Source organism: Bubalus bubalis, chromosome 6, assembly GCF_019923935.1.
Source record: "Bubalus bubalis isolate 160015118507 breed Murrah chromosome 6, NDDB_SH_1, whole genome shotgun sequence".
Taxonomy (NCBI): Eukaryota; Metazoa; Chordata; class Mammalia; order Artiodactyla; family Bovidae; genus Bubalus; species Bubalus bubalis.
Window position 1 is genome coordinate 58,819,431 of NC_059162.1, and position 20,286 is coordinate 58,839,716.

General features: G+C 39.9%; 1 protein-coding gene across 5 annotated transcripts in view; it reads left to right on the plus strand.

The window, feature by feature from the left end:
• The first annotated feature begins 454 nt into the window (after positions 1 to 454).
• The window catches only part of MCOLN3 (mucolipin TRP cation channel 3), a 34,542-nt gene continuing 14,710 nt past the window's right edge, over positions 455 to 20,286 (plus strand). The window contains exons 1-6 of one of the 5 annotated variants that reach the window (XM_044944770.2): positions 455 to 1,074; positions 6,487 to 6,716; positions 10,122 to 10,289; positions 15,718 to 15,871; positions 17,173 to 17,257; positions 17,332 to 17,428. In XM_044944770.2, the coding sequence (XP_044800705.1) occupies positions 999 to 1,074; positions 6,487 to 6,716; positions 10,122 to 10,289; positions 15,718 to 15,871; positions 17,173 to 17,257; positions 17,332 to 17,428 (810 nt within the window). In that variant the 5' untranslated portion in view covers positions 455 to 998. The remainder of the gene's footprint in view (positions 1,075 to 6,486; positions 6,717 to 10,121; positions 10,290 to 15,717; positions 15,872 to 17,172; positions 17,258 to 17,331; positions 17,429 to 20,286) is intronic. The other 4 variants (XM_044944771.2, XM_006047533.4, XM_006047534.4 and 1 more) reach the window with 4 other exon arrangements.

Below are 20,286 nucleotides of genomic sequence, written 5' to 3' on the forward strand. Positions count from 1 at the left end.
GGATCATCAGATACTGGGGTGGAGGGGGGTGTTGCTAGTTAAACTGACTTAGTAAAGTTCTTGCTAAAACTGGATTTTAGAAGGAAGTGCACAGATGAGCCTAGGAGAAGGTTTCAGGAACCTGACTGAAGTCTGGCCAAGCAAAGACTCTTTACTTCAAGTATTTCCAGTCACATTTCTTTTAAGAGCTTTTCAGGGCTCTTTCAGATTCGACATCCAGTTTAGAAGAGTCTAGTCAACATCCACTAATTTTATAGCAATTCCCTCAAACCGAAAGGCCTCGATAGGGTACAAGGCTCAAGTTTGAAAGATCTTCCCTTTCCCGGTTTCTTTTGTCTACAAAAATTAGAATAGAAGGCGGCTAGAGAGGACTGGGTACTCACATGCCTCCAGGCATTTGACATCCTGCCTGGCTCTTTTACGCACCCACCCTTCCCCGCAGCCCCACGTAGAGAGAGGAAGCCAGGAGCCCACGCCCTCGCACCCGGGCAGCGCAACTCTGGAGCAACGTGAGAAACCCGAGCAGGGCGGAGAGGATCGTTTACGCAGACAGGGAGGGGCGCGAAGGGAGTGAGGCGCCAAGAGACCCGGGTGGCCCTAGGCTAGTTCAGACGGCCTCCTGCACCCCCAGGTCCAGAAAGACCACTGCAGAAAGGGGCGTGGAAGGGAGCGGAGCTGCGGAGGCGGGTCACGGGTTCACTCGGCCGGAGGAGGGAGAATGCCACCGCCGCTGGGCTCACGTCGAACCCCGGGCTGAGCTGGGCTTTAGAGGCTTCCAGAGTGGGCTGACCTGCCGCGGCTCGGGCCGCCAAGTAGGCCCCCCACCGGCCCTCTTTGGCACCCCGCTTCCCGCGCCGCGGCCGCAGGTGAGCCGAGCCCAGCCGCACCCCGAGGCATCAGGTGTCGTGGAAACGGCGCCCGCGGCGCGAAGGGAGAGCCTGCTGCGTCTCCAGCCATCCGTGATACACGGCGGGAGGGTCGGGTCCGACGGCGGCGCTATGCAGGGGACACAGGAGGGAGCGGGGTGCGAGCTGCAGCGGTTCGGCCCCCCGGCTGCTCTGCAGCCCTCACAAGGTCAGTGGCGCCCCCGCAATTGGGGGGACTCGGGCTGTGGCACGCCGCCACCGGGAAGCAGGGCCTCACCCGCGACGCCTGGGTAGGGGGCGGCCTGCCGCGTGGTGCTCGGGGCTCGGTGGCGGTCTGCTGATTGCACAGCCAACTTCTCCGGACTCGGAGTGCTGTTTTATTAGAAGGAAGGGGCAGGATGTACTTAAGATCAAAGCCGGCGTCCCGGCGCAGGGAGAAAGCACTCTCTCGGTCGTGAAAGGAGCTCGCGTCCTTGTCATCAACTGCGAGGCTGTTAATATTTACACGTATTCTTCGGCTTTAACTTTCTGCAGTTCACTACAATTAAGCCTGTCCTGGCCCTGAATAAAGAACCTCAGGGTGTTCGTTTGTAGATTGTAAGACCAAACCCAGTATTGCGGATCGACTCTCCTGACCCGCGTCTCCACGGACCTTGCATCCTGCGCGGCGCCCGGGTGGGTGTGCAGGGTTTGGGGCGACTCGCTCTCAGTGGCGAGGGGTTCGGACAGTCTCCGTTTTTAAAGTGCGCCTTCAGATGGGCTTCTGGGTCAGTCCTTGTGAATGTAACATCTTCCTCTCCGTAAGCTTGGTGCGCGATGTGCTGAGTAAGTTAATTGTGCTTGGCTTCTTTTCCACTTTGTTCCTAATGGTTACTGTTACACGGCGTGTGGATAGTTTTTTTATAGTTTAATTTTCGTTGTATCAAAACTAAAAAGGGCTGAATGTGAGCTCAAATCGGTCATTCACTAACAGAGGCTGTATTATTAACAGTTCCATTCTTTTGTTACTGTTCATCTGTGAGTTTCCATGAACTGGCATGAATCAGCTTCCTTAGAAACCCCATAGATACAGTGTCTTTAAATGCTGATGAAAATATTAATATACCCTTTTGAAGAAGGAAATAAAGTGTTCTTGAGTGAAAATCCTAAGGGATTATCTATTTTCTCTCCCTATGTCTTTATCCAGGAGTTACTGTACTCAGACTTGGACAAGCATTTAAACACACACAGCAACCATACTTTAATGAATTCTATCATAATTAGTTCACTTTGAAAGCACTGCATATGCTATTGTAAATATATGTATGCTCTATTGCCCCAGCAGTATCTTTATTAATCTTTTCATTCATCAAAAATTTAAAAACCTTCCTCATGGATAGTTTTTACAGTCAGTATCTACTGTTTGGAGATGCTGGGTGTGCTAACAATATTTGACTCAGAACCAAATGTTGGATTCTAGACTTAGAAAGCACCTAAACAGTGACTTGTTAGGTATTGTATTAGTACACTCTGACTCTTCCCCACATCCCAATCTCTGAGTAGAATTTTTGGTAAAAATATCACACAGAATCAGCCTTTCTATTCTGTAAAAAAGAACAATACTGTCCATAGTGGTTTGTGGTATTTTATTTTGAAGAAGTTTCCATAATATCAAGATTAGTCTGAGGGACAGTCCAGGATGGGTTCCAGTTTACAAAGTGACTTCTTTATCACTTTGGATAAGCTGACTATGAAGACAGTAAAACCAGGCCTATCCCTTTCAAAGGGACAAAAAAAAGTATGAAGTGCTTTGAAAAGTAAAATGTGCTGTATAAATATAAAGGCCCTCAACAAAAAGCTTAATGCAAGTGATGTTGCTGATTGGGATTTGAACTTAAATTGAGATTCTGAGTCTTTGCAGACCTCCTTTGTAAGTCCCCTGAAGCTCACACTGTCTCTTAAGAACTTTGTTGGCTGTTTAGGAAGCTGCCATGTCTGCTGGGGCTATAGGGAAAGTAAGGCTGATGGTTTAGTGTTAGACCCTGTGCAAGGGCTTTATTTTCATTTTCTCACTAGAAACACATGAAGGTGTAGATATTCTTATTCCCATTTTGCAGAAGAGAAAACTGAGGCTCAGACAGGCTGAATGACTTGCATAAGGTCACAGAAGTGTCTCAGTGTAGAACCAGGATTAGAAACAAAACAGGATCTTTGTTCTCTACATCACATTTTTTACCTTTAACTCAATGGTTTTAAAAAAATTTTTTTATATAATCTGATAAAACTGTATCTCCCCAGGAAAATTGCCCATATCCATATATATATACAAAATTTAGCACATAATTTCAGAGTCCAGCCTGCTTTCTGAAACCTTTCCAGCGCTTTCAGGACACCCTACTCTAACTATGTCTGTTACTGAATGAGGCAAAAAGCATATACGTACTATATATTGGTACTATAATCTTCTATTAACAGCAGTCCTTTGAACTTGGTAGTTTTCAACTGGGTAAAAATTCATTCAGTGACTGAAATGAAAAGAAAAATGACTCGCTATGTTCTAATTGATTCTGTAAACACCAAAATGCAGTTTATTTTTTTATAATTGTAATCATATTCTTTTATTTTTTAATTTTTTAAAAAATTTGCTTTATATTATAGTTGACTTAAAATGTTGTGTTAGTTCCTGGTGCACAGCTAATTGATTGTCATCCATATACATATATCTATTGTTTTTTCAGATTCTTTTCTCATCTACATTATTACAGAATATTGAGTGGAGTTCCCTGTGCTATACAGTAGGTCTTGTTGATTATTTTATATATAGCAGTGTATATATGTTGGGGCTTCCCTGGTAGCTCAGTGGTAAAAGAATCTGCCTGCAATAAAGGAGACTTCGGTTTGATCCCTGAGTTGGGGAGATCTCCTGGAGAAGGAAATGGCAACCTACTCCAGTACTCTTGCCTGGAGAATTCCATGGAAAGAGGAGCCTGGTGGGCTACAGGCCATAGCGTCACACAGATAGAACAAAGTGACTAAGCGGCAGCAGCAGTAGCAGTATGTGTATGTTAATCCCAACTTCCTAATTTAACTCTTTCTCACCTTTCCCCTTTGGTAACCATAAGTTTGTTTTCTGTGACTGGAAGTCTGTTTCTGCTTTGTAAATAAGTTCATTGTATGACTTTTTTTTTTTTTTTTTTTAGATTCCACATATAAATGATATCACATGATATTTGTCTTTCTCTGATGTCATTTATTTAGCATGATCTTCTGTGGGTCCATCCATGTTGCTGCAAATGGAATAATTTCTCTTTTATGACTAATATTCCATATATGTATTCATACCACATCTTCTTTGCCTGTTCACATGTTGATGGATGTTTAGGTTGCTTCATGTCTTGGGGATTGTAAACAGCACTGCAGTGAACCTTGGGGTACATGTATCCATTCTAACCATGTTTTTCTCCAGGTATATGCCCAGTACTTGGATTTCTGGATCATATGGTAGCTCTGTTTTTAGTTTTTTAAGGTACCTCCATACTGTTCTCCATAGTGACTGTGCCAAATTACATTCCCTTCAGTAGTGTAGGAGGGGTCTTTCTCTTCACACCCAGCGTTTATGTTTGTAGATTTTTTGATAATGGCCATTCTGACTGGTGTGAGGTAATATCTTCATTGTAGTTTTTTTTTTTTTAATTGGAGGATAATTGCTTTACAATGTTGTGTTGGTTTCTGCTATACAACAACATGAATCAGTCATAAGTATACATATACCCCCTCCCTCTTGAGCCGCCCTCCCACCCCCCCACAATCCCACCCCTCTAGACAGTCACATGGCCCTGGGCTGAGCTCCTTGTGTTATACAGCAGCTTCCCACTAGCTATGCATTTTACACATGATAATGTATATATTTCAACACTACTTTCTCAGTTCATCCCACCCTCTCTTTACCCCACTCTATCCACAAGTCTGTTCTGTATGTCTGCATCTTTATTTCTGCCCTGCAAATAGGTTCATCAGTACCATTTTTCTGGATTCCATATATATGCATTAATATGCAATATTTGTTTTCTCTCTCTGACTTATTTCACTCTGTATAACAGGCTCTAGGTGTTGTCTGTTCTCAGTTCAACTGACTCAAATCCGTTCCTTTTTATGGCTGAGTAATATTCCATTGTATATTTGTACCACTTCTTTATCCTTCATCTGTCAGTGGACATCTAGATTGCTTCCATGTCTTGGCTGTTATAAATGCAATGAACATTGGGGTACATGTGTTTTTTGAATTACAGTTTTTTTAAGGGTATATGCCCATTAGTGGGCTTCCCTGGTGACTCAGTGGTAAAGAACCCTCCCTCCAACGCAGGAGATGCTGGTTCTATCCCTAAGTTGGGAACATCCCTTGGAGAAGGAAATGGCAACTCACTCCAGTATTTTTGTCTGGAAAATCCCACGGACTGAGAAGCCTGGTGGGCTGCAGTCCTCGGGGTTGCAAAAGAGTTGGACACAACTTAGTGACTAAAAAACAACATGTTGGGGTTGCTGGGTCATATGGTAGTTTTATTCCTAGTTTTTTAAGGCACCTCTGTACTGTTCTCCATAGTGGCTGTATCAGTTTACATTCCCATCAACAGTATAGGAGGGTTCACTTTTCTCCACACACACCATTTACTGTTTGTAGATTTTTTGATGATGGCCATTCTGACTAATGTGAGGTGATACTTCATTGTAGTTTTGCTTTGCATTTCTCTAATAATTAGTGATGTTGAGCTTCTTTTCACATGCCTCTTGATCATCTGCAAGTCTTTGGAGAAATGTCTATTTAGGTCTTTTGCCCATTTTTGATTGGGGTTGTTTGATTTTTTTATATTGAGCCACATGAGCTGCTTATAAATTTTGGAGACTAATCCCTTGTCAGTCACATCATTTGCGAATATTTTCTCCTATATATTTTTAATATTTGTCCGTGGGTTGTCTTTTCATTTTGTTTGTGGTTTACTTTGCTGTGCAAAAGCTTTTGAGTTTAATTAGGTCTCATATGTTTATTTTCGTTTTTATTTCCGTTACTCTCAGAGACAGATCAAAAAAGATACTGTAGTGATTTATGTCAAAGAGTATTCTGCCTATGTTTTCCTCTAAGAGTTTAATAGTATCCAATCTTACTTTTCGGAGAAGGCAGTGGCACCCCACTCCAGTACTCTTGCCTGGAGAATCCCAGGGACGGGGAGCCTGATGGGCTGCCGTCTATGGGGTCGTGCTGAGTCAGACACGACTGAAGTGACTTAGCAGCAGCAGCAGTCTTATCTTTAGGTCTTCAATCCATTTAGTTAATTTTTGTATATTGCGTTAGAGAATGTTCTAAGATCAATCTTTTACAGGCAGCTATCCAGTTTTCCCAGCACCGCTTATTAAAGAGACTGTCTTTTCTCCATTGTATATTCTTGCCTCTTTGTGGTGGATTAATTGACCATAGGGTTTACTTCTCGGCTTTCTGTCCTGTTCCTTGATTTTCGAAGGTGCAGTTTAAAACAATGGCGCTTATTTGAAAGCACATCTTTTCTTTGGACTCCATCAACCATCCTGCAAAAACAAAGAACATAGATGTTGCTTTACTTACAGTTCTGTTTTTTGTTTTTCCTCCTAGAAATGGCAAATCCTGAGGCTGCTGTAAGGAGCTGCAGCTCTCATGAAGAGGAAAATCGCTGCACTTTTAACCAGCATACATCTCCCTCTGAGGAACTTCTGTTAGAAGACCAGATGAGACGAAAACTCAAATTTTTTTTCATGAATCCTTGTGAGAAGTTCTGGGCTCGAGGTAGAAAACCCTGGAAACTTGCCATACAAATTCTAAAAATTGCAATGGTGACTATACAGGTAGGCACCTCAGATCATGAGTTTAGCAAAGTCTTCTTTTACTAACAAAGATGACTATGTGTTTTCTTTTGTTTTTAAATAACTTTTTAACTATATGCCTCATAACAATAAATTAGGAGATACACAATCTTAAATCCTCTCTCTTCCATATTTGTGAAAGAAGACTTTTTCCCCCTAACTTGTTTCTTTTCATCTTTCATTAAATTGTAATTTTACTCACATAGTGTAACTAGATTTCAGGAAAAGAAAATTTTAATATTTTGCTTCCAGTCAAGAAGTTTAGCTGAAGGTTTCTGAATCAACTTTGGAAGCTAGCTGTTGCCCAAGTAGAGAATTCTTTTTTTTCCTAGTTAGTTGCCTGAAAATTTCTCTCTCTTCATAATTATTTGGATTCTCACATCCCTGTGATTCTGAGAGCCCTGAAGTAGAACAGTGTGGAGCTGATTAAAAGGAGTAACATAGGTAGTGAAATATGAGACTTCATTTTAGGAGATGTTGAATCTCATTTCCTTGGCTTCTCTTAACATTTTGGGGGGAAATTATGTTTTGTGATTCTTCATATATATTTATAATTTACTCTTGTGAAGGTATGTTCCTGTAGTGAGAGTAATTATCTCTTGTTTAAAGCAAAAGAGCAAAAATAAAAGCATATTTCAATAGGAAAAATAGGTGACAGGTTTATTTTTTCTTTTTTTAAAATTATTATTTTTTACTTTATATTTTTTCTTAATTTGGTGAAAAATGCATACGTAAATAAATGACTGGATTAAGGAGAATTTTTTTAACTCTGAAATCACACATTTTAGCTGATTATTGAGCACAAGTTCTTCTCGATTGTTAGAAGCTGACAATCATATGAAGTTGGTGAAATTCTTTTATTTATTTATTTTTTAACTGGAGGATAATTGCTTTACAATTTTGTGGTGGTTTCTGCCATACAGCAATGCAGATGAACCGTAATTATATACTCTCCCTCTTAAACCTCCCTCCCCTCTCTTCCCTCTAGGTCATCAGAATGCCAGACTGAAAACACCCTGTGTTGTATACTTCTCACCAGCTATCTGTTTTACACATGATAGTGTATATATGTTGATGTTACTTTCTCCATTCACTGAAGTTGATGAGATTCTTGCCTAAGTTTCTTTCTGATGCTAGATGTTGTGTAAAGGAAACTGACATTTGAGTGATTATCTTGTTCCAAGACATTATTTTGTTTAATTTCAGCAATACTTCTATTGGATAAATACTGGACTCCTTCAGTTTACAGAATGAGGAGCTGATATTTATAAAGTTTTTTGAATGCCACATGACGAGTACTGACTAGTACGGCCAGTGGCAGAATTAATACTTTAGAGACACATGCTCTTTCTAATTATCAACATAAAAATGGTTGTTTGATTCCCAATATACTTGGCAAGTTGGAATTGAAATTCTTAATTTCCAAGTGATAATGTATGTCCCAATAGTGAAAGTGTTTCTCTATGTTGTTTCCGATAAGTCAGAGGGGAAGCCTGTATCAGTTCAATTCAGTCGCTCAGTCGTGTCTGACTCTTTGCGACCCCGTGAATCGCAGCACGCCAGCCCTCCCTGTCCATCACCAACTCCCGTCCCGGAGTTCACTCAAACTCACGTCCATCGAGTCGGTGATGCCATCCAGCCATCTCATCCTCTGTCGTCCCCTTCTCCTCCTGCCCCCAATCCCTCCCAGCATCAGAGTCTTTTCCAATGAGTCAACTCTTCGCATCAGGTGGCCAAAGTACTGGAGTTTCAGCTTTAGCATCATTCCTTCCAAAGAACACCCAGGACTGATCTCCTTCAGAATGGACTGGTTGGATCTCCTTGCAGTCCAATGGACTCTCAAGAGTCTTCTCCAACACCACAGTTCGGAGGCATCAATTCTTAGCCGCTCAGCTTTCTTTATAGTCCAACTCTCACATCCATACATGATCACTGGAAAAACCATAGCCTTGACTAGACAGACCTTTGTTGGCAAAGTAATGTCTCTGCTTTTGAATATGCTATCTAGGTTGGTCATAATTTTCCTTCCAAGGAGTAAGCGTCTTTGAATTTCATGGCTGCAATTACCATCTGCAGTGATTTTGGAGCCCCCAAAAATAAAGTCAGCCACTGTTTCCACTGTTTCCCCATCTATTTCCCATGAAGTGATGGGACCAGATGCCATGATCTTCGTTTTCTGAATGTTGAGCTTTAAGCCAACTTTTTCACTCTCCTCTTTCAGTCTCATCAAGAGGCTTTTTAGTTCCTCTTCACTTTCTGCCATAAGGGTGGTGTCATCTGCATATCTGAGGTTATTGATATTTCTCCCAGCAATCTTGATTCCAGCTTGTGCTTCTTCCAGCCCAGCATTTCTCATGATGTACTCTGCATAGAAGTTAAATAAGCAGGGTGACAATATACAGCCTTGACGTACTCCTTTTCCTATTTGGAATCAGTCTGTTGTTCCATGTCCAGTTCTAACTGTTGCTTCCTGGACTGCATATAGGTTTCTCAAGAGGCAGGTCAGTGCTCTGGTATTCCCATCTCTTTCAGAATTTTCCACAGTTTATTGTGATCCACACAGTCAAAGGCACTGGAATATATGTTAATATACTTAGATTTAGAGATGAGTTGAAAGAATATTTTTATTTTTGGTCTCATTGTCACAGTTTTGGTAATTAGTCCTAGAAATATAGTTTGATTATAAGACTTAAACTTATATATTTCTTCTTATATATTTGTTTAAGAAGAGCTTAAACTTATATATTTCTTCTTCTTATAATTTCTTTTATTGTACACCTGCTTCAAGCCTTCCTGATGTCCTGAAGAATTCATTTTGAAATCTTCTACTTGCCCTTCAAGCTCCTGCACCATCTGACTTCAGTGTTTCTGCTCACATTTTTCCTCACTGTTTCTCTAATTGACTTATGCTGGTGTCCTCAGTGTCCCCCTCAAAGTGCTAAGTTCAACTCGACCTTCTTAGCTTTCTCCACACACTCCTCAAATGTCCCCTGCCCCAAGTTATGCACTTACTACAGGGCTTCTATTATTCTTTCTTCCCTTAGGAAACCTTCCATCTTCCTTAGTCAAAGTTATCTTGCTCCTCTGAGCTAAAGAACTCCTAAAGGACTTCTCAGAGCTCCTAAAGTTTTTATTGGTGGGGACAATGTCATAAGTGATATCGTACATGAAAATAAATGTTGAAAGTATGCAAAGTCAGTTTATTTTAGTTTAAAACTAGAAACCCACCTTATCTGTAAGGACAAATTAGTTCCCAACTGCCAAATGTTTAATTTCTATAGAATATATTAGGAATTAATTAGGTATTGAATCTTGAATAGATGAATTAATCATTTAGTGGAGACCTTTGTTTCATTGCTGTTTCACCCTCTTTTTCTTTCTTTTAAGCTGATCTTTTTTGGCTTGAGTAACCAGATGGTGGTAGCTTTCAAGGAAGAGAACACTATAGCATTCAAGCACCTCTTCCTAAAAGGATATATAGACAGAATGGATGACACATATGCAGTGTATACGCAAAGAGATGTGTATGATCAGATCGTCTTTGCAGTGAACCAGGTAAGTCAGGCACATGCATTCTTTACTTTGGAGAAATATTAGACTGGAGAATTGTTAGCAATGTGCAAAATAGAAGCTGACATTCAGGGGTACAAGGGTGAGCATTTTTTAATGAAATTATAAATATCATGTATGAAACCATTAATTTTTTTTAACTTTGCCAACAAACTTTTACAAAACTGTAAGTTGAGAAGAGCTTTTGTTTAGTAACAGAGAGACAGAAACTTTAAAGACTTAATTAAAAGAGTCGGATCTGGGGCTTGACATAAGAACTTCAAAGATTTAAATTATTAACCATGACCTTGGTTGTAAGTAGTCATTAAGTTTTCAGAGTTTATATGTTCAGGGACCCTTAAAAAATAATGAGATTATTAACCTTGAATAATGTGTAGAGTAACCAAGACCTGAAATTCATTTAAAAAATAAGAAAGGCCTTTATGTCACATAAGGCAATGGTTTTATTGTAACATTGATTAACTGCTTCAAAAAGGAAGCTTGTTTTTCATACATGTGGGTCAAATTTCTACTCTGAGTTTCTAATCAATTCGTTTTTGCTACAAACAGTACTTTCTCAAGTCCAAAAATCTCCTGTTTTGTAGGAATCTTTGGCAGCTTTCTTGAAGTCAGCATTTCCAACCTGAGTTAGTACTGCAGACAACATTTCTGCAGTACTAACTGCAGTATATATAAAAATTATAACTCTTCTTCAAAAATTGTTATAGTGTAATTAGGGCTTTTCATTTTCTCAGAGACAAACTATGGGAAAAAAATACATATTTGTGACACTAAGGCTTTCTGATACCATTCAGATTACAGAAATTGTCCAGAAATCTATAATAATAGAAGTAAGCTACATGCGTTGTTAAATAGAATTATGTCCTACAGTTTGTAAGGTCAAATAGTAGTAAAATTCTGTAGATATTAAGTTTTGAGATTCTTGTTTTAAGATTACTGAGTTTATCTAAATTACTCTGAAGTAAATTAGTAATTTCTTTTTGACAGGAGGGGTGGGTAGAGGCAAGAGATAAACAGTTCAATAAATTCTTCCTAAAACATTTTTACCTTTATTATTAAGGTTAAAAGCAGTCTTGTATATAGTATTTGGCATTCAGGCAGTTCTGTTTATCAGATTTCTTTTTTCTTTATAGAATTGCATGTAGGTAGATTCCTTGTGCTAGTAAATAGGTAAATACTATTTGGGGTAGAGTTTACCCCATTTGGAGCTTGTGACTCCCTACCATCTTCCAAGCACTATCATGCATTTTAAACTGAAGGTAAAAAAGTATCTTAATCACAATATTAGTGAATAAAGTTTTTGTGGTTAATAAGGTCAGTTATTTTACATGATTCCAGAGAAGTGAATAGGGAAAACATGGACGGATATGAAAGAAACATCTTTGTCTGCTGTAAGGAAATACCTTGATAGTTGAGGTGATAGTCACCAAGAACTGACAGGTAAGACAGTAGCTTCTCAGCCCTTAGAGTTATTTCCATGACTAGTTTTCCTGAAGAGTGGAGCCCTAAAATGTCATCTAACTGAATTATCTCTAGGGCTTATCCTGATTTAACACTGGTTGTAACAGCATCACTCTTGTTTAGTATGTCTATTTATATATTGGAATGTCAAAGACCTAGTTATTTTAATACTGTATCCTGGCTTTTATCAATCATGTTTGGGTTGTCTTTACTGGGTTCCTTCTTTGAGCTGCCTCTTAACTTATGGCAGGCAGTCCTCAAAGGTCTGTCCTTTTCCTGCAGAATTTCCCCCACTGTCACCCATCGCCAAGACAGATGTTTCCAAAACAGTGGCTCTCACTGTTGTGTGAAGAGAGCTCACAAGCACCTCAGATTCACTCTGTTAAAAGCAGATGCATATTCTCTTCCCACCTACTTCTCAGAGCTGCTTCTCTTTCTGATCAGTTGCTTACATTTAAAGGTCTCAGGATCTTGGGACCACTTACTTTTGCAGCTCAAACACAGTCTATAAATCCCTACTTCTAGTTGGTTACCCTCTTTCCCCTCCCACCTGTCCTCCACTTCTTGGCAGTTTATTCTAAATGATTCACCTGAAATCACAGATTTGACTGCATGGTATTCCTCATTTTATAATTGTTTAGTGCTACATATTAATATATTTATTCCATGAAGATGGAGATACATACCAGTCACAAATGTTTGTGAATGCATGAATGAGCTCAAAAGATTCATGTATTTGGATCAAGTAATCACAGGGAGACCACAAAAAAAATGCATCTGTAATCAAGGAACAAGCTGTTTAGTCTGCTTTACTTGGGGTGCCACATTTCTCAGCTAAGGATTTTTATGTATTTTTATATAGTCTCCCAAAGGATACCCTAGGACCCATGAAGCCGTGTGAAAAACTAGTTCTTTCAAGGTGGAGCTGCAGAGGCAAGTGGGGACAGATGCCAGCCTCATTAGAGCCCGTCACAAGTCATAGCCACTTAGGTGCCCCATTAGTCAGGCCTACTGGTCACCTGCCTTTCAGTGATAGCCCCATACCACCTTCTGCTCCCACAGTCTTCTGACTCAGGCTCCAGATTGGCCCTTTAGCTGGCCACAGTTCTGCTACTTGCCCCTGGCCATTGTTGACTGGAAAAAAAAGCATAACCTAAAAGTTGAGAATTATGTTTTATTCAAGGACATCACTGAGGACTATAGCCCAGGAAGGCAGCCTCTCAGATAGTTCTGAGAGACTATTCCAAAGAGGGTTTTTGCAGAAAACAAAATAAAAACCATGTAGTGGAACATCAAAAGATTACTGCTAATCACAAAAAAACAGATATCTCAAGTTAATGATTTTCTGGGAAGATGAATCTGGCCAATGGCAGTTATTCCTTTGACATACATCTTAGCCATCCAGGGCAAGTATCCTGTTTTCCTCCATCCTGAATTCCCCTCAGAGCATACCCTCAGTGCCACTATAGTGGCTGAAGGCTTGATGGCTGGCAACACTTGGTGTTTATGGGCATGGCAGCAACACTCTGTCTACACCATCCAGCTCTGCAGGTGCTCAGACCTCACATGCTAAGTCACTTCAGTCATATCCAACTCTTTGTGACCCTATAGACAGTAGCCCACCAGCTCCTCTGTCCATGGGATTCTCCAGGCAGCAATCCTGGAGTGGGTTTTCATTTCCTCCTCCAGGGGATCTTCCCAACCTAAGGATCGAACCTCAGTCTCTTACATTGGCAGGCAGGCTCTTTACTGCTAGCGCCTGGGAAGCCCTCAGACTCCACAAGGAGCCTTATTAAGACAGGAAGTCTGGCTGAAGAATCACTTATAAAAATACTGTGTACCTGAAGGCCTACAGCTTGGATCTTTTGTGTTTCAAGATCTTATAAGGTTTAAGACACAAGTTTCTATGATAGGAGGTTCAGATCTTTAAGTAATTCCTGTCTGGACTGCTTCACAGGGAGTGGGCACTCAGAAGGGCTACAGGGGCCCATACAGGTGTGATGTATGCCTGCCTTTCTGGCTTTACCTCCTGTTACAGGCAGGAGGTATCTCACATTTCAGGCATATTGGTCTCCGTGGTACCTTACCACATTCAATATCTTTTACTTCTTTTTTCATTCAATGTAGTTCTCTTACTCCCCCATGCCCCAATATAAAACTACCCATTGGACTCTGAGTAGCTTTAGAAAGACTTAAGGCACTTATTTCCTTGTATGGGAAATATCTCAAAACTAAATATGTCTAGCATTATACTGTTTCCTCTAGATGCAGGACATAATACTATTTAATGATTTATACACCTTAGTTATATTACTGTAGATTGCTGGCGCATTTTCCCAGTCCCAGTGCTAGCAGAAATGTTGGTGCCGTAACAAATCCTATCCTAGCAGTTTACCATCTTACTGTATGTAGATGAGCTCTAGTGGATGAGATCCTCTATCATGTTATAATAGTTTTTCACCTCACCATTAACTTGACAAATATTTGAGCATCTACTCTGTGTACTCTTACCTGAAAGCTGGGTTTGCCTCTTGGTGGATGTCAAGCCAAAAGAACCAACCAAGCCAAATATCAGAAGGAAGGATTAATTATTTGCAGCAAATAAGGAGATCACCAGGGATCTTTCTCAAAGCAGTGTCTCCTGGGACAGTAAAATTGGGAAACTTTTAAGTTAAGGCACCTGCATATTTCTGAAGGGGCTTGGGCAGTCGACAAGAGTCCAAGTTTTAGTTGACTGAAGTCATGAGGGTCAGAAAAGGTTAAGTGTTACGGGCTAAGCTTTACCACTGAAACAGAACTGGGAATCTTTACAATGGATGTGTTATCTATGCTGTTGTTACTTTTCTTGTCTGATAATAGTCATTTGTTTGTACATTCATTTGTTCCCTTAACATTATTAATTACTGAGACCTGTTTAAGAACCAGCATTTGATCCAAAAAGGCTGAGGCCAAAAATGGCTTCTCTTACGACAAAGTCTCACATTCTCTTTCTCCAGGGACCCACCCCCTGCCCAGCCTATCTGCTTACCTGGTTCTAAGTGCTCAGGTTAGTGCAGTGGGCTTGATAAATTCCTTGCCCTGTGGAACTTAGATTCTAATGGAAGAGATGGATTTTAAACAAATTTAGCAAGATAATTTGACCTCCAACAGTGATGACTGCTATGAAAAAAAATTAGGTGGCATAAAACATGAACAGTGGTCTCAAGATGGTCAGAAAAGGCCTCTCTGGGGATTTGAAGTCTGAAGAAGAATATTTCAGACTGAAGGAGTGGCAACAGCAAAGGCCCTGGAGGCTGGAAAACATTTAGTATGTTTAAGGCAAGTGTGCAAAGGAGTGAGGGAAGAGCCAGAGGTAGGGCTTTCCAGGCAAAGAGCTTTTAAGTTTATTCTGAGACACAGGAAATCATGGGAGGACTTTCAGTAGGGGAATATTGCTTAAAAGTGACTAAGCTGTACTCTTGCAAAGATAAAGATTAAAAAAAAATTATCTTTAGACAAAGCTTTGCTGGTTAGTCTGGAACAGTTTTATCCCACTTCCTATATTATAGTAAAGCAGAACTCTTGACTATAGAAAATAGTTCAAAGATGAAGTTTGTATTCACATTAAATGTAAAAGTCACTTCCTAAACATAGTTCTTTAAAGGAGGAAAGAACTTGAAATGTTATTTAAGGTTAAATTCAGCCTTTAATTTTGCAGGTAAGAAAGCAGAGGCTGATAAAGTTTGTGACTTGCTCACAACCACAGAAATGAGACTTGAACCCAAAACTCTAATTCACAAGTGCTCTTTGCCCTCTGCCATCCCAGTGCACAGTAGCATGTCAATTACTTTCCAGTCTCCACCTGGACAGGAGGTGGGAACCTACCGTTTCAAAGGCAGGGAGGGAGGGGAATCATGGCTTCACTTCTGCCTGGCTGGGTGCTCTCATTTTCTGTTTCTCTTTTTGGTTGAAGTATTTGCAGCTATGCAACGTCTCAGTTGGGAATCATGCATTTGAGAACAAGGGCATGGAGCAGTCGGCCATGGCAGTCTGTTGGCACTTCTACAAGCAAGGAAACATCTATCCTGGAAACGATACCTTTGACATTGACCCAGAAGTTGAAACTGGTGATATTCTTCTATAAGCTAGAACTTCCATTTTTAACTCCTTGATTTAAAGGCAGTAATTTCATCTCTGAAAATATTGATTTGGCCTGTGCTATTAGGTCATAGTAAGAACTGTATCAGTTATGCCAGGTACTTCACTATACCTCATGATTCTTAACCAAACCAACAAACAAAAAATCAACAAGACAAGTTTACTATTATCCTCATTTTACAGAAGACTAAAGTGTGGCTCAGAAGGTTTAGTAATCTGCTCAAGGTGGACCTAGTAAGAGATAGTGCTGAAATTTGACCCAGGCTGTGCTCTTAGCCATTTTATTCCACAACCTCTCTTCTGAATAAGCCAGTTTAATAGATATTGCCCTTATAAAACAAATGTTTGCAAATTCTTGAATATATAGAACTTTCTCCCCTCAATAGTACTTCACTATTCAGTATCTTTGGGGGGTAAGTTGAGGAGTAATGAGATTCCCTCGTAGCTCAGTTGGTTAGAGATATGCCTTCAGGAGACCTGAGTTCAATTCCTAGGTCAGGAAGATTCCCTGGAGAAGGAAATAGCAACCCACTCCAGTATTCTTGCCTGGGAAATCCCATGAACAGAGGAGCCTGGCGGGCTACAGTCCATGGAGTCTCAAAGAATCAGACACAACTTAGCAACTAAACCACCACCAGTGAGAACCAGAATTTAGAATAGCATAGCTTATTCCTGTTAGCAAAGTTCTATTTACAATTTATACCTAAAACATTAGCTTAGGTCATTGAGTTAAAAAGTAAGTACTTTTAACAGTCGCTGCTGGGACTTTTTCTTTGAGAAAAATAATAAAGGATTATAGTACTGACTAGTAAAAACCTTCTAAGATGGTGTCTTCCCTTTTTTTTTTAAAGTGTTTATTGAGGGAAAATTGTCAACACATAATATTTTTTAAAAATAGATACTTTAAACATAGAAAATTTTATCTTAGACACTCTAGGGGCTTCAAATGTATGCGTAGGATACAAAAAGGGAGAGGGGCCTCAAAATTTAGGCTGAAAAAGACAGAAAGGAAGATAGCCTTATACAAGATTAGTGAAATAGAGTTCAGATCTTTCTCTACCTCCATCCACTCAAGAAATGTTACAGTCACATCTTATAAACAAATAAAAGTCATTGTAACCATGTGGTATGGATGTTTAGATTTAAAAATATTTGATTCACAAAAATACCAGAATCTGAATAGCCAGTTTTCATTATATGATCCTTTCAGGATGCCATTTTCTGTGTTTATTTCAGGTGCTATATTATGTTTTGTTCCTTTCTATGGCAGAATGTTTATTTGTGGAACCGAATGAACCTTTTCACATTGGAACACTAGAAGAAAATAAACTCAACTTAACACTGGACTTTCACAGGTGAGGGAAGCAGGTGGGAGGTAACTCCTCTTTGTGTACGTGTTGTCACTGCACTAAAGTCTCCTGTTTTCCAGACTCATAACAGTGGAGCTGCAGTTTAAACTGAAGGCCATTAACCTGCAGACTCTTCGTCATCATGAGCTCCCGGACTGTTACGACTTTACTCTGACTGTGAGTGTGGGCTGGGCTAATTTGATTCCTGTCTGGAGAAAAATGCTTTTATCTAGTTATGTGTTCCATCTACTTGTGTTGAGGGTTGATCAAACGTATAGGGTGTTCTTGTCATAATTGGATATGCACAGAGGAGACATTGGTTCAGCTAGCTCTGTTAGTCCTTTCTTAACTGCATTTTCACTTTCCGAGATTTTAGTTACCATGGTCAACCTCTGTCTGAAAATATTAAGTGGAAAATTCCAGAAATAAACCATTCATGTATTTTAAACTGCATGTCATTCTGAGTAGCATAATGAAAACTTTCTGACCTTCCTCAGTATGAATCATCCTTTGGTCCAGTGTATACAATCCATTAGTCACTCAATAACCCTCTCAGTTATCTACATATCACAGTACTTGTGTTCAAATAAGCTTTATTTTACTTAAGAATGGCCCCAAAGTTGGTGATTCCAATATGCCAAAGTATTTCTTTAGGTGAAAAACTGAAAGCTCTTAACTTAATGAAGACAGAAAACCAGTTGTATGTTGACATTGCTTAAGCTACAAGAAGAAATCTAGAGGTGACATTGTGAAGAAGGAAAAAGAAATCCATGCTAGTTTTACTGTTGCAGCTCAAACTGCAAAAATTATGGCCACAGTGTGATAAGTGTGTAGTTAAGATGGAAAAAGGCATTTAATTTGTACAAGATACTTAGAGAGACCACATTCATGTAACTTTTATTATAGTATATGTTATAATTTTCCTATTTTATTACTGTTATTTAGTCGCTAAGTCATGTCTGACTCTTTTGTGACCCCATGGACTGTAGGCTCCTCTGTCCATGGATTTCCCAGGCAAGAATACTGGAGTGGGTTGCCATTTCCTCCTCCAGGGGATCTCCCCAACCCTGGGATGGAACCTGCGTCTCCTGCATTGCAGGTGGATTCTTTACCACTGTGCCACCAGGGAAACCCACTTTTAAAAATTATTATTGTTTTTACTCTCCTGTGCCTAATTTATAAACTTGATCAAAGGTGTGTATGTAGAGGAAAAATATTATATATGAAGTTTGGTATTATCTGTGATTTCAGGCATCTGTGGGGGATCTTGGATAAAGGGGAGGGACTCTTGTACCCACTTGTTTAGTTGTTAACCATCGGTCTTCTGTACTTCAGTGTAAGTTCTCTGAGGGCAGGGACCTTGTCTTGGTCACTGCTGAGTCTTCAGGACCAAGAACAGCACCTGGCAAATACAAAAAGAACAGAGGTTTGTAGGTTTGTATGGTTAGCTCTCAGCAGTCGGTAGCAATCTGCTTACAATTGCCAAGGGTTCTTGCTGCTGAGTTTCCTCACTGAAGATGCTTGCAGCTATGGAAGTTATAGCTCACAGTGCCTCCTGCATGCTGCCTCTGAAAGTTCTGGTTAGTTTCCTCTTCTCTGTATTCCAGTTGCAGATGGAGCTTTGATGCTCTCTGTGAAGCACAAGATGCCTCTCATGCTGGTTCATCACCTCACAGGGATCAGAGTCAGTAACGCAATGCTGAGAGGCATATGCAGGACAGCATTTGATAACAGCTTGCCTTCATATGGTCCAAATTTCTAGTACTACAGTAGCAGTTTGTGTCAAGAGTTATGTCCACGATACTCAACTAATTGGCTGTTAGAAGTCAAGTTTTCAGAAATTGAGATTAAAAATATTTTAGGATGTAGTATAATATAATAATTATGCATATTGTTTAATAAGAAAAAGCACTAATTCTGTAAGACTGTATTTGGGCTACACATTTCGATTCTAATAGTAACCAGCAAGTTATGAGTTTTTAAAATTACATGATTTTTAAAAAATTGAGCTGTTATCCACAGTCTTCTCTCTCTGTGTCTGTCTGTCTGCCTCTCTCTTATAGAGAAATGATACTTTTTTTAAAGTCTTATAATCTTTTAAGGCTTTGGTCAACTGAAACCTTCTTCATGGACCTCTTTGTGATTTCTCAGTTAGAAATACATTCTGTGCTCTGAAGCCCTAGATTTTGTTTTTGTTTTGTATTGTATGTCTTACCACCTTCTCCTTTAAGTTTTTCTAGATGTTTATCATCAGCTCCACTAGAATGAAAGTTCCCTGAAGGCAGGAACCGTTTTATCTTTTCACCTCTCAGAAAATATAGTAGGTGACTCATATTTGTCGAATGAGCAAGCAAAACACTAGTGAAATGTAGATCTTTTCCCATGACACATTACAATGTAAAAGCATCCTGGCCTTTAGCCACATGCAGATGTTATAATTTTGCCATTCTTGGAGAATTATCCCCAGCTATGTCTGTTCATTGTGTATTTAACAGTACATCTCATAGAACTGTGGTGGAAACTATATACTATCAGGTAATTTGATAATAAAAACCATTAGTGCGACTTTTGCCATAAACATGAACTGTGGCAGTATATCCCTGATGTAACATACAAGGACTTTCAGTTCAGTTCAGTTCAGTCGCTCAGTCGTGTCTGACTCTTTGTGACCCCATGAATTGCAGCACGCCAGGCCTTCCTGTCCATCACCAACTCCTGGAGTTTACTCAAACTCATGTCCATCAAGTCGGTGATGCCATCCAGCCATCTCATCCTCTGTCGTCCCCTTCTCCTCCTGCCCCCAATCCCTCCCAGCATCAGAGTCTTTTCCAGTGAGTCAACTCTTCACATGAGGTGGCCAAAGTAGTTGGAGTCAGACAAATCTAGATTTTAATGCCAGCTTACCAGTTAGTTGCTATGTAATTTTAGGCAAATTATTTAATTGGCATGAGCCTAAGTTTTCTCATTTGTGAAACCAAATTAATGCCCACCTACCTGACAAAATTGTTGTGAAGATAAAATATAGCACATATGAA